At 46.2% G+C, this 20,301-nt stretch overlaps 1 protein-coding gene across 4 annotated transcripts in view; it reads left to right on the plus strand.

The window, feature by feature from the left end:
• Window positions 1-20,301, plus strand: part of mtmr2 (myotubularin related protein 2) — a 168,486-nt gene that overhangs the window by 61,543 nt on the left and 86,642 nt on the right. For all 4 annotated transcript variants that reach the window (XM_070891948.1, XM_070891949.1, XM_070891950.1 and 1 more), the window contains exon 3: window positions 6,573-6,648. In XM_070891948.1, the coding sequence (XP_070748049.1) occupies window positions 6,573-6,648 (76 nt within the window). The remainder of the gene's footprint in view (window positions 1-6,572; window positions 6,649-20,301) is intronic.

Here is a 20,301-nt window from a genome sequence, read left to right on the forward strand (position 1 = left end):
GCCTACTGTCAACAAGGGCAGACGTCGATGACATAAGTCCAACACTGTCTTCAGTGTAGCCTTCGGTCGCCTGAGGAAGAGTGTTTGAAGACCAGGACCTCAAACCGGGCACCAAGCTCATGGTCGACAGAGCAGTGGTGATACCCGCCCTCCTATATGCTTCAGAGACATGGACTATGTACAGCAGACACCTCAACGCACTGGAGAAGTACCACCAACGCTGCCTCTGCAAGATCCTGCAAATCCATTGGCAGGATGGGTGCACCGATGTCCGTGTTGTTGCTCAGGCCAACATCCCCAGCATCGAAGGATTGACCACGCTTGATCAGCTCTGTTGGATGGGCCACATCATCTGCATACCCGCTACGAGACTCCCAAAACAAGCGCTCTACTCGGAACTTCGTCTCGGCAAGCGAGCCCCAAGTGGACAGAGGAAACGCTTCAAGGACATATCCTCAAAGCCTCCTTGAAAAAGTGCAACATCTCCACCAACACCTCGGAATCCATGGCCCAAGACTGCTCAAAATGGAGGAAAAGCATCCAGGAAGGCGCTGAACACCTCGAGTCTCTTCGCTGGGAGCAAGCTGCAGCCAAGCGTAGACAGCGGAAGGAGCGCACAGCAACCCAAGCACCCCACCCACCCATTCCTTCATCCACCATCTGCCCAGCCTGTGACACAGACTGTGGGTCACACATTGGACTCATCAGTCACCTGAGAACTAATTTTTAGTGTGGAAGCAAGTCATCCTCGACTCCGAGGGACTACCTAAAAAGAGAAATTTGTGGGAGCTTGCTGTGCGCAAATTGGCTGCCACGTTACCCACATTACAACAATGACTACGCTCCAAAAGTACTTCATTGGCTGTAAAGCGCTTTGAGACGTCCGGTGGTTGTGAAAGGCGCTATATAAATCCAAGTCTTTATTGTAGGAACACTGGGAGATAAAAACAGGAGCATTCAGTCCCTTCTGCCTGTTCCAGCATTCAATTATATAATTGCTGACCTGTACCTCAGCTGCATTATTCTGCCTTTGCTCCATATGCCTTGATATGCTTACCCACCTAAAATTTATCGATCTGTTTTAAAAATTTCTATTGACCCACCATTGGGCGAGAGAGTTCCAGATTTTCGCTACACTTTGTGTGGGGAAAAAAATGCTTCCTGATTTCACTCCTAAATGGCCTAGCTCTAATTTTAAGATTATGTCCTTTGTTCTGGAATCCTCTATCAGAGGAAATAGCTTATCAGCATCGGCCATATCAAATCCTTTTGTTATTTTAAACTTCCTCGAATAGATCACCCCTCAACCTTCTAAACTCAACGGAATGCAGAGTAATTTAATTCTTTTAAGTCGTGATATCATTCTGGTGAGTATGTTGTACCCCCTCCGAGGCCAATATATCCTAGGGTGACCGCACAGCAACCGGATGTGGTACTGTGTCCCTGGGCTAACAATTTCCTTGAATTGTACCCCTGGGCAGTGAGTGTACCACGCTCATCTGTCAGTTTGCGGCTCTCATCATTGACAGTCCCTCGAAATCGAGGAAGACTTGCTTCCACTCCAAAAATGACTTATTGAGCGACTGAACAGTCCAATATGGGAATTACAGTCTCTTGTCACAGGTGGGACAGACAGTCGTTGGAAGGAAAGGGTGGGTGGGACTGGTTTGCCGCACGCTCTTTCCGCTGCCTGCGCCTCATTTCCGCATGCTCTTGGCAATGAGACTCGAGGTGCTTAGCGCCCTCCCGGATGCACTTCCTCCGCTTAGGGCGGTCTTTGGCCAGGGACACTCGGGTGTCGTTGGTGATGTTGCACTTTATCAAGGAGGCTTTGAGGGTGTCCTTGAAACGTTTCCTCTGCCTACCTTGGGCTCACCTGCCGTGTAGGAGTTCTGAGTAGAGCGCTTGCTTTGGGAGTCTTGTGTCAAGCATATAAACAATGTGGCCCGCCCAACGGAGCTGGTCGAGTGTGGTCAGTGCTTCGATGCTGGGGATGTTGGCCTGGTCGAAGACGCTAACGTTGGTGCGTCTGTCCTCCCAGGGGATTTGCAGGATCTTGCGGAGTTATCATTGGTGGTATTTTTCCAGTGATTTGAGGTGTCTACTTGTATATGGTCCACGTTTCTGAACCATACAGGAGGGCGGGTATCACAACAGCCCTGTAGACCATGAGCTTGGTGGTAGATTTGAGGGCCTGATCTTTGAACACACTTTTCCTTAGGCGGCCGAAGGCTGCGCTGGTGCACTGGGGTCGGTGTTGAATCTCGTTGATGTCTGCCCTTGTTGATAATAGACTCCCGAGGTATGGAAAGTGGTCCACGTTGTCCAGGGCCGCGCCGTGGATCTTGATGACTGGGGGGTAGTGCTGTGTGGCGGGGCCAGGCTGGTGGAGGACCTTTGTCTCATGGATGTTTAGTGTAAGGCCCATGCTTTCGTATGCCTCAGTGAAGATATTGACTATGACTTGGAGTTCACACTCTGTGCGCAGACGCAGGCGTCGTCTGCGTACTGCAGTTCGACGACAGAGGTTGGGACGATCTTGGATCTGGCCTGGAGGCGACGAAGGTTGAATAGGTTTCTACTGGTTCTGTAGTTTAATTCCACTCCAGTGGGGAGCTTGTTGAGTGTGCGGTGGAGCATTGTAGCGAGGAAGATTGAGAAGAGGGTTGGCGCGATGACACAGCCCTGCTTGACCTCGGTCCTGACGTGGATTGGGTCTGTAATGGATCCATTGGTCAGGATCACGGCTTGCATGTCGTTGTGGAGCAGGTGGAGAATGGTGACGAACTTTTGGGGGCATCCGAAATGGAGGAGGACACTCCATAGCCCCTTGCAGTTGACAGTGTCAAAGGCCTTTGTAAGGTCAAATAAAGGCCATGTGCAAGGGTTGGTGCTGTTCCCTGCATTTTTCTTGCAGTTGTTGCGCCGTAAAGATCATGTCCGTTGTACCCCGTAGAGGACGAAATCGGCACTGCGGCTCCGGAAGGAGCTCCTCAGCCACAGGGAGAAGACTGTTGAGGATTCTAGCGCCGACTTTCCCTGTGGCTGATAACAGGGAGATTCCTCTGTAGTTACCGCAGTCGGACTTGTCCCTTTTTTAAAGATGGTCACGATTACTGCATCTCTCAGATCTCCCGGCATGCTCTCCTCCTTCCAGATGAGAGAGATGAGGTCATGCATTCGTGTCAATAGTGCCTCTCCCCCATATTTTAGTATCTCTTCGGGGATTCCATCCACTCTCGTTGCCTTGTTCTTAAGCTGCCAGATGGCCTTTTCTATCTCGTGCAGGGCTAGGGTTTTGCTGAGATGGTGGCCGGTAGCATGCTGTGGGATGGAGTCGAGGACACTCGAGTCAAAGGCAGAGTCTCTGTTCAGGAGATCTTTGAAGTGCTCCTTCCAGCGGGTCCCGACCGTCTCGGTGTCCTTGAAGAGTGTCTCCCCGTTCTTGGCCAGCAGTGGGGTGGGGCCTTGGGTGTTTGGCCCATAGTGGCCTTGACTGCGGTGAAGAATCCTCTCATCATGGCTGTCGGCCAGCTGCTGAATCTCCTGTGCTTTCTCCACCCACCATCTGTTCTTTAGGTCGTGGGTTTTTTGTTGGACCTCATCCTTAAGCCGTCTGTAATCTGTTTTGCTGCTCCTGAGTTTTAGGCTCAGAAATGCCCTGCGCTTGTGATTTATTAGCTCTTGGATCTCCTGGTCATTCTCATCAAACCAGTCCTGGTGTTTCCTGGTTGAGTGACCGAGCGTCTCTTCACAGACATTGGCTATGGAGGCCTGGAGGGCAGACCAAGTGCTGTGGGTATTCTGCCGCTCAGGGTCATCAAGACAAGCCAGGTTAGCTGTGAGGCGCTGGCTGTATAGGGCTCTCTTAGCTGGGTCTTTAAGTGCCCCGGCATTGACTTTTTTGCGGCACTGCTTTTGTTGCTGTCGCTGCTTTGGGGCTATGTTAATGTTAATGATGGAACGGATTAGGCGGTGGTCCATCCAGCAGTCGTCAGCTCCTGTCATGGCATGGGTGATGCGCACATCCTTGTAAACCCTGGCTCGGACGATGTCATAGTCGAGCAAGTGCCAGTGTTTGGAGTGAGGGTGTTGCCACGATGCCTTGTACTTGTCTCTCTGGTGATGACAAAGTCATGCTCTAGGCATTTTGTCAGGAGCAGGGTACTGCTGGAATTGGTTTTCCCTACCCCCTCTTTGCCGATCACGCCTCCCCAGAGGGCTGTGTCCTTGCTGGCATTGAAGTCGCCGAGGAGGATCAGTTTGTCGTCCGTAGGGATGTGGGACAGGGATTGTTCGAGGCTGGAGTAAAAGCCCTCTTTGGTCTCATCTGTTGCGTTGAGTGTTGGGGCATACGCACTGATGACTGTTGCGCATTGGTTCCGGGATAGGGTGAGTCAGAGTCATGAGACGTTCGTTAATCCCACAGGGAGTCTCTGAGGCGGTCGACCAGCTCGTTCTTGATGGTGAAACCGATTCCATGGAGACGGCATTCTTCCTCTGGTTTGTCTTTCCAGAAATTTGCGGCTCTAAAGCTAATTTAAATAACACCTTGTACAATGGCCAGAGTAACTCACTGAACATGCGCAACTGGTTGGTCTTTCTGCGCGTGTGCTCGTTCTTGTTTGAGTTTCTTGCTGGGCTCGTGCTGCTGAATCATCAGCGCCAGAATGCCTGGGAACACGGCAACTGGAGCAGGTGAGGGAGAGGCCGTGGGGAGAGCCCAGTCACAGTCACCGTCACCGGGGGGGGGGGGGGGGGGGGCAGGCGAATCCGAGACACTGGGGATTGAGGGGGGGAGGGGTTGTGGAGGTCAAGTGTGACCTCAGTCATGGGTGGGGTGTAGGGAGGTGGTCGGAGTCAGGTGTAACCATAGTCACTAGGGGGTCAGGTGTGACCTCAGTCACTGGGGTGGTGGCAGGTATGACCTCGGTCATTGGGGTGGGGGGTTCGCGTCAGGTGTGACCGCAGTCACTGTGGGGGTGGTACGCGTCAGGTGTGACCTCAGCCACTGGGGGGACATTTCAGGTGTGACCTCAGTACTGGGGAGGGGGGTGAAGAGTGCGTCAGGTCTGACCAAGGCTTTGTGCAATTAAAGCCTCACATCCTCACTTTTATATTCCAACCCCCTTGAGTTAAAGGCCAACTTGCTATTAGCCTTTTTGAATTACTTTTTGTACCTGTGCACTGGCTTTTGGTGATTGTACACATGGACACCTAAATTCATCATCTCCTGTACAGCTCCGAATCTCTCCCAGTTAAGAAAATATTTTGATTTGTCTTTCGCAGATGACCTCACACTTCCCCACTTTGAATTCCATCTGCCATCGTTTTGCCCCCTCACTTGTTCTGTCTATGTCCATTGTAACTTCCAGTTCCCATCTACACAACTTACTGTACCTACTAAGTTAGTGTCATCTGCAAATTTGGATATACATCATTAACATATATGATGAAAAGCTGATGCCCAGTACAGATCCCTGGAACACTGCTTGTCATATCCCACCAATCCTTTCTTCCTATTCTCCTACCTCCCAACTAAATTACCAACCCGTATCACAAGGTTACTCTAATTCAGTACACTTTCATTTTTGGTAATCTCTTGTGTGGAACCTTATCTAATGCCTGCTGGAAGTCCATATAGGCAACATCCATATGTACTCATTATCCACTATACCCTCAAAAATTTCAACTAGATTAGTCAGACTTCACAAATCCATGATAAATTGAGATCTGAAACATCTTCCACCTCCATAACATCACCCATCTCAGCTCCTACCTGATCCCATTTGCTGCTGAAACCCTTAGCCATGCCTTTGTCACATGCAGACTCAACTCAACTATTGTAGTGTTCTCCTACTGAGCGTCCAAGTTGCTGAACTAAAAAGGGTTCCCTGTTTGATATCCTGGGCAAGTGGAAACTTTCTTGAGGATGTAGGGAGCTATGGTCACCTGCAAGAGTAGCCTGAAACACCCAAGCCAAAAATATCTAGAATAAAAAGGGCAAAAGAACAGTCCTAATATTAAAAAAGGTTGAGAACTGCTTCCAAAACCTTGCTCTTGCTTAGTTCTGCTCTAATGTTTTTCTAGTCAGTAACTGCTTAACTGAGATTCTCTGATTAAGATTATGGTTTGTTTTTCTCTTTTCCAGTCTTCCCTGATTTAAAAAAAAAACAGGGCCTACCATAATGGTCAATAATTGTCGTCTTTCCTTTGCTATCCTTGACCTTTGTTCGTAACTGCATGTCAAGACACTTAATTATTTCTTCGTAAGGATGCTATGTCCCCTCTTACCTATATTGCTACTCTACCTGCTTTGCTGTGCCTTTCCTTTCTATATCCTGGCTCCGTATCCTGGTAATTTGATATTATGTTTTAACATCACACTTTTCCTTCAATAAATGTGTTTCCAGTTCAGTAAACCTGTTCTTGTGCTCCTGACAATAGTATAAAAATACTTTTCATTTTGTAAAAAAAATTGTATGTGTAGGTTTATAAAACTTGTGTTGACCTTGAGAAGCAAAATATTCTTTCTGTTCTATAGCTTCTTAGTTTGTATGTTCTACTTCTAGGTCTTAAGGGATGGCAATAAGCTAGCTCAAATGGAAGAACCACCGTTGCTGCCAGGAGAATCAATGAAAGATATGGGTATGTCTGAACAATCCTGATTCATGGTCCACACTACAAATTGATTGTGTTCAAATTTTAAAACAATGTTCCAGAATGGAAAATTGACTTGGGCTAACTATTATTAACCATTTAAAATCAATTGTGTTTTTTAGCCTATTAATGTTTAAATTAGCCAGCAGGAAGATGATCGGTATCTTTCTTCAATTACAGTATTCTTTTACAAGTGCTAAAGGACAAAATCAATTTTCTTAAGTTGCAGAGAAGGAGTATTTAAATGTGATCTTCAATCTTAAATTTAAAACAAGACTGAATAGTCTTTTACATTTGGGAAACCATATTTCAACACCTGTGGAAGTCTCGAATCATATTTGTAATTTTTTTCTAATTCTTGATTCACAATATTTAAAATTGATGCACTATATGTAATAATGGTGATGCAGTTTTTCAGTCCTCTGTGTCTTTCGCCCACATTTTTAAAAAGCACATTTATATGCTAATAAAGTGAGTATTATATCTTGTGATAGTGGATAGAGATTGATAACTAAAAATTGAGAGATAACTTTAATAAATGGATGTCAACAGTAAACTGTTTACATTCTTTTAAGCAAACTCTATTACTTTGTTGATAGAAACGTAGCTAAGCAAAATTTAGAAACCTATGAGTCATACTGGTCAAATGTTTATCCTAATGCTAACCCAAAATAACGGAGAGGTAGTCGGGAAGCTTTTAGAAACTATAATCCAGGACAAAATTAACAGTTACTTGATCAAGTGTGGATTAATTAAGGGAAGCCAGCACGGATTTGTTAAAGGCAAATCGTGTTTAACTAATGTAATTGAATTTTTTGATAAGGTAACTGAGAGGATTGATGAGGGCAATGCAGTTGATGTATTGTAGGTGGACTTCTAAATGGCATTTGATAAAGTACCACATAATAGGTCTGCCGGCAAAATTGAAGCCCATGGAATAAAAGGGACAGTGGCAACATGGATACGAAATTGGTTAAGTGACAGGAAATCGAGTGTAGTGGAGAACGGTTGTTTTTCGGATTGGAGGATGGTATACCATGGTGTTCCCCAGGGGTCGGTATTGGGATCACTGCTGTTTTTGATATATGTTAATGACTTGGATGTGGATGTACAGGGCACTATTTCAAAATTTGAAGATGACACAAAACTTGGAAGTATAGTGAACAGTGAGGAGGATAGGGATCGACTTCAAGAGGACATAGACAGGCTAGTGGAATGGGCAGACACGTGGCAGGTGAAATTTAACGTAGGAAAGTGCAAAGTGATGCATTTTGGTAGAAAGAACAAGGAGGGGCAATATAAACTAAAGCGTACAATTCTAAAGGGGGTTCAGGAACACAGAGACCTGGGGGTATATATGCACACATCGTTGAAGGTGGCAGCGCAGCTTGAGAAAGCTGAAAAAGCTGGGGTTCTCCTTGGAGCAGAAAAGATTGAGAGGAGATTTGATGGAGGAGTTCAAAATCATGAGGGGTCTAGATAGAGCAGATAGAGATAAACTGTTCCCATTGGCGGAAGGGTCAAGAACCAGAGGTCACAGATTTAAGGTTATTGGCAGAAGACCAAAGGCGATATGAGGAAAAACTTTTTATGCAGCGAGCGATTATGATCTGCAATGCACTGCCTGAAAGGGTGATGGAGGCAGATTCAATAGTGGCTTTCTAAAGGGAATTGGATAAGTACCTAAAAGGAAAAAAAAAATTGAAGAACTAAAGGGAAAGGATGGGGGAATGGGATGAGCTGAATTGCTCTTGCAGAGGGCCTGCATGGGCTCAACGGGTTGAATGGCCTCCTACTGTGCTGCAATGATTCTATGATTCTAAATAATAGGTACAGGGAACTGGTTATGTAGTTGGTTAAGCACTGGCTGTTCACATCTGAAACCTGGGTTCAAATCCAGTCTAAACGGATGGTATGAAAGTCTTCTCTATCGCTTGGCTGTTAGGGTCCGATCTAAAATGAGTTTGGGCATTTTTAATCCAGTTCTTGGGAGGCATGGGTCTACAGCACAAAACTGCTCTTACATAGAAACTTTGGGGCCAAGTTTCGGCCTGAGTTGCTCCTGTTTTTTTTGGAGCAACTGGTTTAGAATGGAGTATCTTAGAAATTTGAATTCTCGGCATTTAGTTTGCTCCAGTTCTAGTCAGTTAGAACAGTTTCACTTTGGAACAGAATTTTATTTTCAAAAGGGGGCGTGTCCGGTCACTTACGCCTGTTTTCAAAGTTTAGGCAATGAAAACTTACTCCAAACTAACTTAGAATGGAGTAAGTGAAGATTTTTGTACGTTTGAAAAAACCTTGTCTACACTTTAGAAAATCAGGTGTAGGTTACAAATTAGGCGTAGGGAATGGGAGGGGGAGGGTTTAAAGGGAAGTTAACAAACATTAAACACTTCAGTTTGAAAAATAAAGAGCCATCATCAATAATAAATGATAAATACATCAATAAATCAACCGATAAATCAATCAATAAAATTAATTTAAAAATTTAAAAAAATTAAAAAATCAATAAATAAAGCATTTTCTACTTACCAACTGCAGCACCGGGAGTCCTCCAACAGCGTGCTGGGATGGCCCCCCCAGTGTGTCTCTGTCAGTGTCTCTATCTCGTCTGTCTGTCTGTCTCTCTCTCTCTCTGTCTGTCAGTGTCTGTGTTTCTGACAGCAAGGGGAGGGGGAGAAGTAGGGGGTGGGGTGAAGGGTGGGAGGGGGAGAAGGGGGGGTGGGAGTGGGAGGGGGAGAAACATAGAAACATAGAAAATAGGTGCAGGAGTAGGCTATTCGGCCCTTCTAGCCTGCACCACCATTCAATGAGTTCATGGCTGAACATGCAACTTCAGTAGCCCATTCCTGCTTTCTCACCATACCCCTTGATCCTCCTTAGTAGTAAGGACTACATCTAACTCCTTTTTGAATATATTTAGTGAATTGGCCTCAACAACTTTCTGTGGTAGAGAATTCCACAGGTTCACCACTCTCTGGGTGAAGAAGTTCCTCCTCATCTCGGTCTTAAATGGCTTACCCCTTATCTTTAGACTGTGACCCCTGATTCTGGACTTTCCCAACATTGGGAACATTCTTCCTGCATCTAACCTGTCTAAACCCGTCAGAATTTTAAACGTTTCTATGAGGTCCCCTCTCATTCTTCTGAACTCCAGTGAATACAAGCCCAGTTGATCCAGTCTTTCTTGATAGGTCAGTCCCGCCATCCTGGGAATCAGTCTGGTGAACCTTCGCTGCACTCCCTCAATAGCAAGAATGTCCTTCCTTAGATTAGGAGACCAAAACTGTACACAATACTCCAGGTGTGGCCTCACCAATGCCCTGTACAACTGTAGCAACACCTCCCTGCCCCTGTACTCAAATCCCCTCGCAATGAAGGCCAACATGCCATTTGCTTTCTCAGGCCTCCTGCTGTACCTGCATGCCAACCTTCAATGACTGATGTACCATGACACCCAGGTCTCGTTGCACCTCCCCTTTTCCTAATCTGTCACCATTCAGATAATAGTCTGTGTCTCTGTTTTTACCACCAAAGTGGATAACCTGACATTTATTCACATTATACTTCATCTGCCATGCATTTGCCCACTCACCTAACCTATCCAAGTCGTTCTGCAGACTCATAGCATCCTCTTCGCAGCTCACACTGCCACCTAACTTAGTGTCATCTGCAAATTTGGAGATACTACATTTAATCCCCTCGTCTAAATCATTAATGTGCAGTGTAAACAGCTGGGGCCCCAGCACAGAACCTTGCGGTACCCCACTAGTCACTGCCTGCCATTCTGAAAAGTACCCATTTACTCCTACTCTTTGCTTCCTGTCTGACAACCAGTTCTCAATCCATGTCAGCACACTACCCCCAATCCCATGTGCTTTAACTTTGCACATTAATCTCTTGTGTGGGACCTTGTCGAAAGCCTTCTGAAAGTCCAAATATACCACATCAACTGGTTCTCCCTTGTCCACGCTACTGGAAACATCCTCAAAAAATTCCAGAAGATTTGTCAAGCATGATTTCCCTTTCACAAATCCATGCTGACTTGGACCTATCATGTCACCTCTTTCCAAATGCGCTGCTATGACATCCTTAATAATTGATTCCATCATCTTACCCACTACCGATGTCAGGCTGACCGGTCGATAATTCCCTGTTTTCTCTCTCCCTCCTTTTTTACAAAGTGGGGTTACATTGGTTACCCTCCACTCGATAGGAACTGATCCAGAATCAATGGAATGTTGGAAAATGACTGTCAATGCATCCGCTATTTCCAAGGCCACCTCCTTAAGTACCCTGGGATGCAGTCCATCAGGCCCTGGGGATTTATCAGCCTTCAATCCCATTAATTTCCCCAACACAATTTCCCGACTAATAAGGATTTCCCTCAGTTCCTCCTCCTTACTAGACCCTCTGACCACTCTTATATCCGGAAGGTTGTTAGTGTCCTCCTTTGTGAATACCGAACCAAAGTACTTGTTCAATTGGTCCGCCATTTCTTTGTTCCCCGTTATCACTTCCCCTGATTCTGACTGCAGGGGACCTACGTTTGTCTTTACTAACCTTTTTCTCTTTACATATCTATAGAAACTTTTGCAATCCGTCTTAATGTTCCCTGCAAGCTTCTTCTCGTACTCCATTTTCCCTGCCCTAATCAAACCCTTTGTCCTCCTCTGCTGAGTTCTAAATTTCTCCCAGTCTCCGGGTTCACTGCTATTTCTGGCCAATTTGTATGCCACATCCTTGGCTTTAATACTATCCCTGATTTCCCTTGATAGCCACGGTTGAGCCACCTTCCCTTTTTTATTTTTACGACAGACAGGAATGTACAATTGTTGTAGTTCATCCATGCGGTCTCTAAATGTCTGCCATTGCCCATCCACAGTCAACCCCTTAAGTATCATTCGCCAATCAATCCTAGCCAATTCACGCCTCATACCTTCAAAGTTAGCCGCCTTTAAGTTCTGGACCATGGTCTCTGAATTAACTGTTTCATTCTCCATCCTAATGCAGAATTCCACCATATTATGGTCACTCTTCCCCAGGGGGCCTCGAACAACGGGATTGCTAATTAATCCTCTCTCATTACACAACACCCAGTCTAAGATGGCCTCCCCCCTGGTTGGTTCCTCGACATATTGGTCTAGAAAACCATCCCTTATGCACTCCAGGAAATCCTCCTCCACCGTATTGCTTCCAGTTTGGTTAGCCCAATCTATGTGCATATTAAAGTCACCCATTATAACTGCTGCACCCTTATTGCATGCACCCCTAATTTCCTGTTTGATGTCCTCCCCAACATCACTACTACTATTTGGAGGTCTGTACACAACTCCCACTAACGTTTTTTGCCCTTTTGTGTTCTGCAGCTCTACCCATATAGATTCCACATCATCCAAGCTAATGTCCATTCTAACTATTGCATTAATCTCCTCTTTAACCAGCAATGCTACCCCACCTCCTTTTCCTTTTATTCTATCCTTCCTGAATGTTGAATACCCCTGGATGTTGAGTTCCCAGCCCTGATCATCCTGGAGCCACGTCTCCGTAATCCCAATCACATCATATTTGTTAACATCTATTTGCACAGTTAATTCATCCACCTTATTACGGATACTCCTTGCAATAAGACACAAAGCCTTCAGGCTTGTTTTTTTAACACCCTTTGTCCTTTTAGAATTTTGCTGTACAGTGGCCCTTTTTGTTTTTTGTCTTGGGTTTCTCTGCCCTCCACTTTTCCTCATCTCCTTTCTGTCTTTTGCTTTTGTCTCCTTTTTGTTTCCCTCTGTCTCCCTGCATTGGTTCCCATCCCCCTGCCATATTAGTTTAACTCCTCCCCAACAGCACTAGCAAACACTCCCCCTAGGACATTGGTTCCGGTCCTGCCCAGGTGCAGACCGTCCGGTTTGTACTGGTCCCACCTCCCCCAGAACCGGTTCCAATGCCCCAGGAATTTGAATCCCTCCCTGCTGCACCACTGCTCAAGCCACTTATTCATCTGCGCTATCCTGCGATTCCTACTCTGAAGGGGGGTGGGGAGGAGAAGGGGAGAAGGGAGGGGGAGGAGGAGGTGGGGGGGAGGAGGGAGGTAAAGAGGGGTGGGGGGAGAGGGGGTGGGGTGGGAGGAGGGGGTGGGGGAGGAAAAGGGGGGGAGGGAAGGAGAGAGAGAGGGAGGGAGGGAAGGATTGGGGGGGGCGGAGGGAAGGGAGAGAAGGAGGCTGAATGGCTGGGCCCAAGACTTCGGGCTGGATTTACAGGCAGGTGGCGTCGATCTCGGAAGAGTCGCGGAGGCCCGGGGGAGGGTGGAGGTCGGGTCGCCGGGGGGGGGGCAGGTCCGGTCGGGTGGGAGGAGCCTTATACACGCAGTCTTATAAGGGCCACACCTAACTCCCTTTTGAATCTATCCAACGAACTGGACTCAATATCTTTCTGTGGTAGAGAATTTCATAGGTTCACAATTCCCTGGGTGAAAAAGTTTCTCCTTATCTCGGTCCTAGATGGCTTACCCCTTCTCCTTAGACTGACCCTTGGTTCTGGATTTCCCCAACATCGGGAACATTCTTCCTGCATCTAACCTGTCCAATCCCGTCAGAATTTTATATGCTTCTATGAGATCCCCTCTCATTCTTCTAAATTCTAGTGAATATAAGCCTAGTCAATCCAGTCTGTCTTCATATGTCAGTCCTGCCATCCCGGGAATCAGTCTGGTGAACCTTTGCTGCACTCCCTCAATCGCAAGAATGTATTTCCTCAGATTAGGAGACCAAAACTGCACACAGTATTCAAGGTGTGGTCTCACCAAGGCCCTGTACAACTGCAGCAAGACCTCCCTGCTCCTATACTCAAATCCTCTCGCTATGAAGGCCAACATGTCATTTGCTTTCTTAACTGCCTGCTGTACCTGCATGCCTACTTTCAATGACTCTTGTACCATGACACCCAGGTCTTGTCGCACCTCCCCTTTTACTAATCTGTCACCATTCAGATAATCTGCCTTCCTGTTTTTGCCACCTCATTCTACATTTATAAGCAGTTTGAGCATGTGCAGTGTACCTAAATTCCCAGGATTCATGACTTATTTTCAGTCAGCTGTAACAATAGAATATTTTTCTCTAGCTTCTAGCAGTTTCTGTTTGGTTGTTTGTTTTTCAAAATTATTAGAAGAAAGGCTTTACTCGGGTAAAGTATGCAGTTTTTTTTAAAACAGAGAGGCTATGTTTGTGTTTTTGTGTCAGTAAGAAAAAGTGACAGTGGATGGAGTTTTTTGTGTTCCATACACTTCAGAAAATGGTTTATGCTTGAGCAATACGGTGGAGGAGGATTTCCTGGAGTGCATAAGGGATGGTTTTTTAGACCAATATGTCGAGGAACCAACTAGGGGGGAGGCCATCTTAGACTGGGTGTTGTGTAATGAGAGAGGATTAATTAGCAATCTCATTGTGCGAGGCCCCTTGGGGAAGAGTGACCATAATATGGTGGAATTCTGCACTGGGATGGAGAATGAAACAGTTAATTCAGAGACCATGGTGCAGAACTTAAAGAAGGCTAACTTTGAAGGTATGAGGCGTGAATTGGCTAGGATAGATTGGCGAATGATACTTAAGGGGTTGACTGTGGATGGGCAATGGCAGACATTTAGAGACCGCATGGATGAATTACAACAATTGTACATTCCTGTCTGGCGTAAAAATAAAAAAGGGAAGGTGGCTCAACCGTGGCTATCAAGGGAAATCAGGGATAGTATTAAAGCCAAGGAAGTGGCATACAAATTGGCCAGAAATAGCAGCAAACCTGGGGACTGGGAGAAATTTAGAACTCAGCAGAGGAGGACAAAGGGTTTGTTAAGGCAGGGAAAATGGAGTACGAGAAGAAGCTTGCAGGGAACATTAAGGCAGATTGCAAAAGTTTCTATAGATATGTAAAGAGAAAAAGGTTAGTAAAGACAAACGTAGGTCCCCTGCAGTCAGAATCAGGGGAAGTGATAACGGGGAACAAAGAAATGGCGGACCAATTGAACAAGTACTTTGGTTCGGTATTCACTAAGGAGAACACAAACAACCTTCCGGATATAAAAGGGGTCAGAGGGTCTAGTAAGGAGGAGGAACTGAGGGAAATCTTTATTAGTCGGGAAATTGTGTTGGGGAAATTGATGGGATTGAAGGCTGATAAATCCCCAGGGCCTGATGGACTGCATCCCAGAGTACTTAAGGAGGTGGCCTTGGAAATAGCGGATGCATTGACAGTCATTTTCCAACATTCCATTGACTCTGGCTACTCTCCACTCGATAGGAACTGATCCAATGTAACCCCACTTTTTAAAAAAGGAGGGAGATAGAAAACAGGGAATTATAGACCAGTCAGCCTGACCTCAGTAGTGGATAAAATGATGGAATCAGTTATTAAGGATGTCATAGCAGCGCATTTGGAAAGAGGTGACATGATAGGTCCAAGTCAGCATGGATTTGTGAAAGGGAGATCTTCTGGAATTTTTTGAGGATGTTTCCAGTAAAGTGGACAAGGGAGAACCAGTAGATGTGGTATATTTGGACTTTCAGAAGGCTTTCGACAAGGTCCCACACAAGAGATTAATGTGCAAAGTTAAAGCACATGGGATTGGGGGTAGTGTGCTGACGTGGATTGAGAACTGGTTGTCAGACAGGAAGCAAAGAGTAGGAGTAAATGGGTACTTTTCAGAATGGCAGGCAGTGACTAGTGGGGTACCGCAAGGTTCTGTGCTGGGGCCCCAGCTGTTTACATTGTAGATTAATGATTTAGATGAGGGGATTAAATGTAGTATCTCCAAATTTGCGGATGACACTAAGTTGGGTGGCAGTGTGAGCTGCGAGGAGGATGCTATGAGGCTGCAGAGTGACTTGGATAGGTTAGGTGAGTGGGCAAATGCATGGCAGATGAAGTATAATGTGGAAAAATGTGAGGTTTTCCACTTTGGTGATTAAAAACAGAGAGACAGACTATTATCTGAATGGTGACAGATTAGGAAAAGGGGAGGTGCAACGAGACCTGGGTGTCATGGTACATCAGTCATTGAAGGTTGGCATGCAGGTACAGCAGGCGGTTAAGAAAGCAAATGGCATGTTGGCCTTCATAGCGAGGGGATTTGAGTACAGGGCAGGGAGGTGTTGCTACAGTTGTACAGGGCCTTGGTGAGGCCACACCTGGAGTATTGTGTACAATTTTGGTCTCCTAACTTGAGGAAGGACATTCTTGCTATTGAGGGAGTGCAGCGAAGATTCAACAGACTGATTCCCAGGATGGTGGGACTGACCTATCAAGAAAGACTGGATCAACTGGGCTTGTATTCACTGGAGTTCAGAAGAATGAGAGGGGACCTCATAGAAACGTTTAAAATTCTGACGGGTTTAGACAGGTTAGATGCAGGAAGAATGTTCCCAATGTTGGGGAAGTCCAGAACCAGGGGTCACAGTCTGAGGATAAGGGGTAAGCCATTTAGGACCGAGATGAGGAGAAACTTCTTCACCCAGAGAGTGGTGAACCTGTGGAATTCTCTCCCACAGAAAGTAGTTGAGGCCAATTCACTAAATATATTCAAAAGGGCGTTAGATGAAGTCCTTACTACTAGGGGGATCAAGGGGTATGGCGAGAAAGCAGGAAGGGTGTCCTGAAGTTGCATGTTCAGCCATGAACTCATTGAATGGCGGTGCAGGCTAGAAGGGCTGAATGGCCTACTCCTGCACCTATTTTCTATGTTTCTATGTAGGAAGAAGGATTGGTCAGAGGGGAGGGAGTCTGTCTTCATGCTAATGTTCAATTAAAAAAAATATTGAATTTTAAAACCAACTAAGTATCTCACATGTGTTGTTGGCAGAGCAAGAGACATGGAGTTACCCATTCAAATTTGACTTAATTTTAAAAACACGTTCGTTGAATTTTGGAAAGCATAGACTCTTCAAGGGAAGCAGATAGGAAGAGAGTGTAGCAGTGAAACAGGTTAAGGGTGAGTGCAGTCTCTGGCCGCCTTACTCCCACACACCCTTAGGGGGATGGAATGGAAGGGGTGGGGGCGGTGGGGTTAAGAGTTAGGTCTGAGACAGTGGGAAGGATGATAACAGTTCAAAGTGGGAGAGGTAGGGATAGTGATTGGTGTGCTGGGAAGTGGATGGAGTTGTGGGAGGTATTGGGCCATGATGGGGATGGGGGAACCACAAGTGATTAGTGGAGAGGGTGAGTAGGGAGCCAGTGAGGGCCACATTTTCCCCATTGTCCCCGCACCGAATGCAATTTGCAGCCATTGATTGATTATTTCCCTGCCATGCCACTCGCTACCTCCTACTCGAAAGGAAGGAAGTGAAAAAGAGAACAGCAGAAAATTTATAAGGATGGAGAAAGTTGATTTTTTTTTTAAGTATTATTTTTAAAAAGTGACACCAGTGGAGTATGCGAAGATGTAACATTCTTAGCAAGATTTATATATTTGTCAATTTGCTCCCCTTCAACATTTCTGAGTGCCAGCAGCCCTCTGGATTCTTGCCTAAATGACCATTTGTCATATAAACCCAGATATAATGGGCTCAATTTTCCCAAAGCTTTTCTTTTTGGTGTACTTGAAAGCGATACACCAATTTTTTGGGGGCCCAAGTACGCCCAAAAAAATGTTTAAGTTTCTCAGTTGGATTTCTTCATTTTGGCACAGCCTAACCTGCCCTTTAGTTTTGGGGGTGGAGTCTTGATTTGCGCGATAAAGATCAGGTTGCCAAGGTAACCAGGGACACAATGTGAGCTGAGGCTGGAAAGTGAAACATACAGCCTGCTCAAAACACATTAAAACACATTGCATCTACTTAAAAACACATTTAAACACATTGTATCAACTTGAAAACACATTAAAATATATTGCGGCAACTTACCTCCAATTATTAAAGTCCCCCTTCCGATGCCGGTGCCGATCCCCACCTCTATCCCACACCGAAGGGCCTCCTGGTCTGCTTCTCCACCCGCCCCGAGCCTCGAGTGCCTTGCCAGTGTCAGTCCCGCTCCCCCGCCAATAGCCCTGGCTGAAGGGCTTGCCGATCCCGCTCCCCCCCCCATCCCCGAGTGGTGCCGGTCCTGCTCCCCCGCCCCTAGCCTTGGCAGGAGGGCTTGCCGATCCCCGATCCCGCTCCCCCCCCCACCCCCGAGTGGTGCCGGTCCTGCTCCCCCGCCCCTAGCCTTGGCAGGAGGGCTTGCCGATCCCCGATCCCGCTCTCCTCACAACCCCCCCCCAAAGCCCCGTGCCGGTCCCGCTACAGCTCCTCCCCCAACCCCAGCCCCAGCCCCGAGTGCCTTGCCGGTCCCGCCCCTATCCCAGGCCAAAAGAGCTCCTTCCTCCCGGTCCCCGCACCTAACTACACCCGAAAGGCTTCCCCCTGCCCCCCTCGCTCTCTCTTCCCACCTCCCTCGCTCTCTTTTCCCACCTCTCCCCTATCTCTTCTCCCACCCCCCCTCTCTCTTCCCCCACTCTCTCTTCCCCCACTCTCTCTTCCCCCACTCTCTCTTCCCTCCCCTTTTCCCCCCCTTCCCCCCCTCTCTCTTTGAATAATTGAAAGCTTGAGATATTGTCATTATGCAAAATAATAAAATAGTTTACATATTTCTTGATATGGCTCTTGTTAGTTTAAAACTTTCAGTGGAACAGTTTTTCAAATTAAAACACTTTTCAAGAGTATATATAATGTTTCTAGTATTTCACTTTTTATTTGACACTTTCATAAGTTTTAGCGCTCTCTCATATCCTCCTAATGTCCGATTAAAGACGACATTGGCATCTGCAGTACCAAAAAAAACCATTGCAGTCCATCTAGCCAGACGTATCGTATCCTACAATACCTCTTATATCCCTCTGAATTTTTTGCCAGTTACTTCTTTAGCTTTGTTGGATTTGCTGGTACAAGCAGTCCATTTCATCCATTTACCACCCCTGTATGAAGTAGTTAAATCTAAACTCTTTTATATATTTGAGACTATGTTCTCTTGTTGTAAAATCTGTGAGAGCAACATGTTGACATTTAATATTTTAAAACAAATTGCCAAATAAGAGTTGTGGAAAGAGACATAGAAACATAGAAAATAGGTGCAGGAGCAGGCCATTCAGCCCTTCCAGCCTGCACCGCCATTCAATGAGTTCATGGCTGAACATGAAACTTCAGTACCCCCTTCCTGCTTTCTCGCCATACCCCTTGATCCCCCGAGTAGTAAGGACTTCATCTAACTCCCTTTTGAATATATTTAGTGAATTGGCCTCAACTACTTTCAGTGGTAGAGAATTCCACGGGTTCGCCACTCTCTGGGTGAAGAAGTTTCTCCTCATCTCGGTCCTCACATTTATCCACATTATACTTCATCTGCCATGCATTTGCCCACTCACCTAACCTATCCAAGTCACTCTGCAGCCTCATAGCATCCTCCTCGCAGCTCACACTGCCACCCAACTTAGTGTCATCCGCAAATTTGGAGATACTACATTTAATCCCCTCGTCTAAATCATTAATGTACAATGTAAACAGCTGGGGCCCCAGCACAGAACCTCTAGTCACTGCCTGCCATTCTGAAAAGTACCCATTTACTCCTACTCTTTGCTTCCTGTCTGACAACCAGTTCTCAATCCACGTCAGCACACTACCCCCAATCCCATGTGCTTTAACTTTGCACATTAATCTCTTGTGTGGGACCTTGTCGAAAGACTGGAAAGAGGAGAATATGGTGCCAGTTTGTAAGAGGCAGAAGGATAATCCAGGGGTATGTTGACATGTGAGCTTGACATTAGTTGTGGATAAAATAGAAAACATTCTGAAAGAGAGAATAGAGGCAAGAGAAAAAACACAGCATATGTAGTCAACATGGCTTTATGGGTGGTTGGTTTTACTTGACAAATCTGCTAGGGTTCTTTGAAGTTATCATTGAGTTAGTTAGAAGAGGATCCACATAGATTTAATATACTTGGATATATGCAAAGTATTCAACACAACACAGTTGTGACTGACTTGTACATTCAAGCCAATTGGGCTGGATTTTCGGCTTTCGGGTTTTTCCGGCGAAAATAGTAGCAATACGTGAAACTTACCGTTTTCGCTGTGCTGCCGATTTCAGGCCGAACTTTCGGGTTTTCCATTTGCGCCAGAGGTTGGGGCCGGGAGCGCTGCGAGAAAAGCCTTGGGAGGGAAACAAAAAATTCCCAAACACATTCAAAAAACATTTACATGACACTTAGCTATCGAAGCGCTGGAAAAATGTTTTTAAATAAAATCTTTAACTTACCTTTTTTGCAGGTTTTCAAACTTACCACTGCTGGCAGGGCTGCACTGATAGGTTTGACCTGTCAGTATTCTGGGCATAGCGTATGGGTCGGGCGAGAGCCGGAAGTCTGACAGGTTTGACCTGTCGGTATTCTGGGCGCGGCATACGGGACGGGAGAGTGCTGAAAGTACGATGCAAACGCAATCTGCACCATTGCACGTCGGCGCATCTCTCCCCGGCGGTACTTGGAAGCACCACTGCAAAGAGGTACCCAAGGATCCTGCCGACCGGGTTTTCGCCACGGAGGGTCAAATCGTGACAAAAGCCTGGTGCAAATCCGACCCATGGTTTGAAGCAATGTCTCGTTGTAAATATTGTCCTCCTGTGATC

This window comes from Pristiophorus japonicus, chromosome 10 (assembly GCF_044704955.1).
Source record: "Pristiophorus japonicus isolate sPriJap1 chromosome 10, sPriJap1.hap1, whole genome shotgun sequence".
In the NCBI taxonomy this organism is placed as follows: Eukaryota; Metazoa; Chordata; class Chondrichthyes; family Pristiophoridae; genus Pristiophorus; species Pristiophorus japonicus.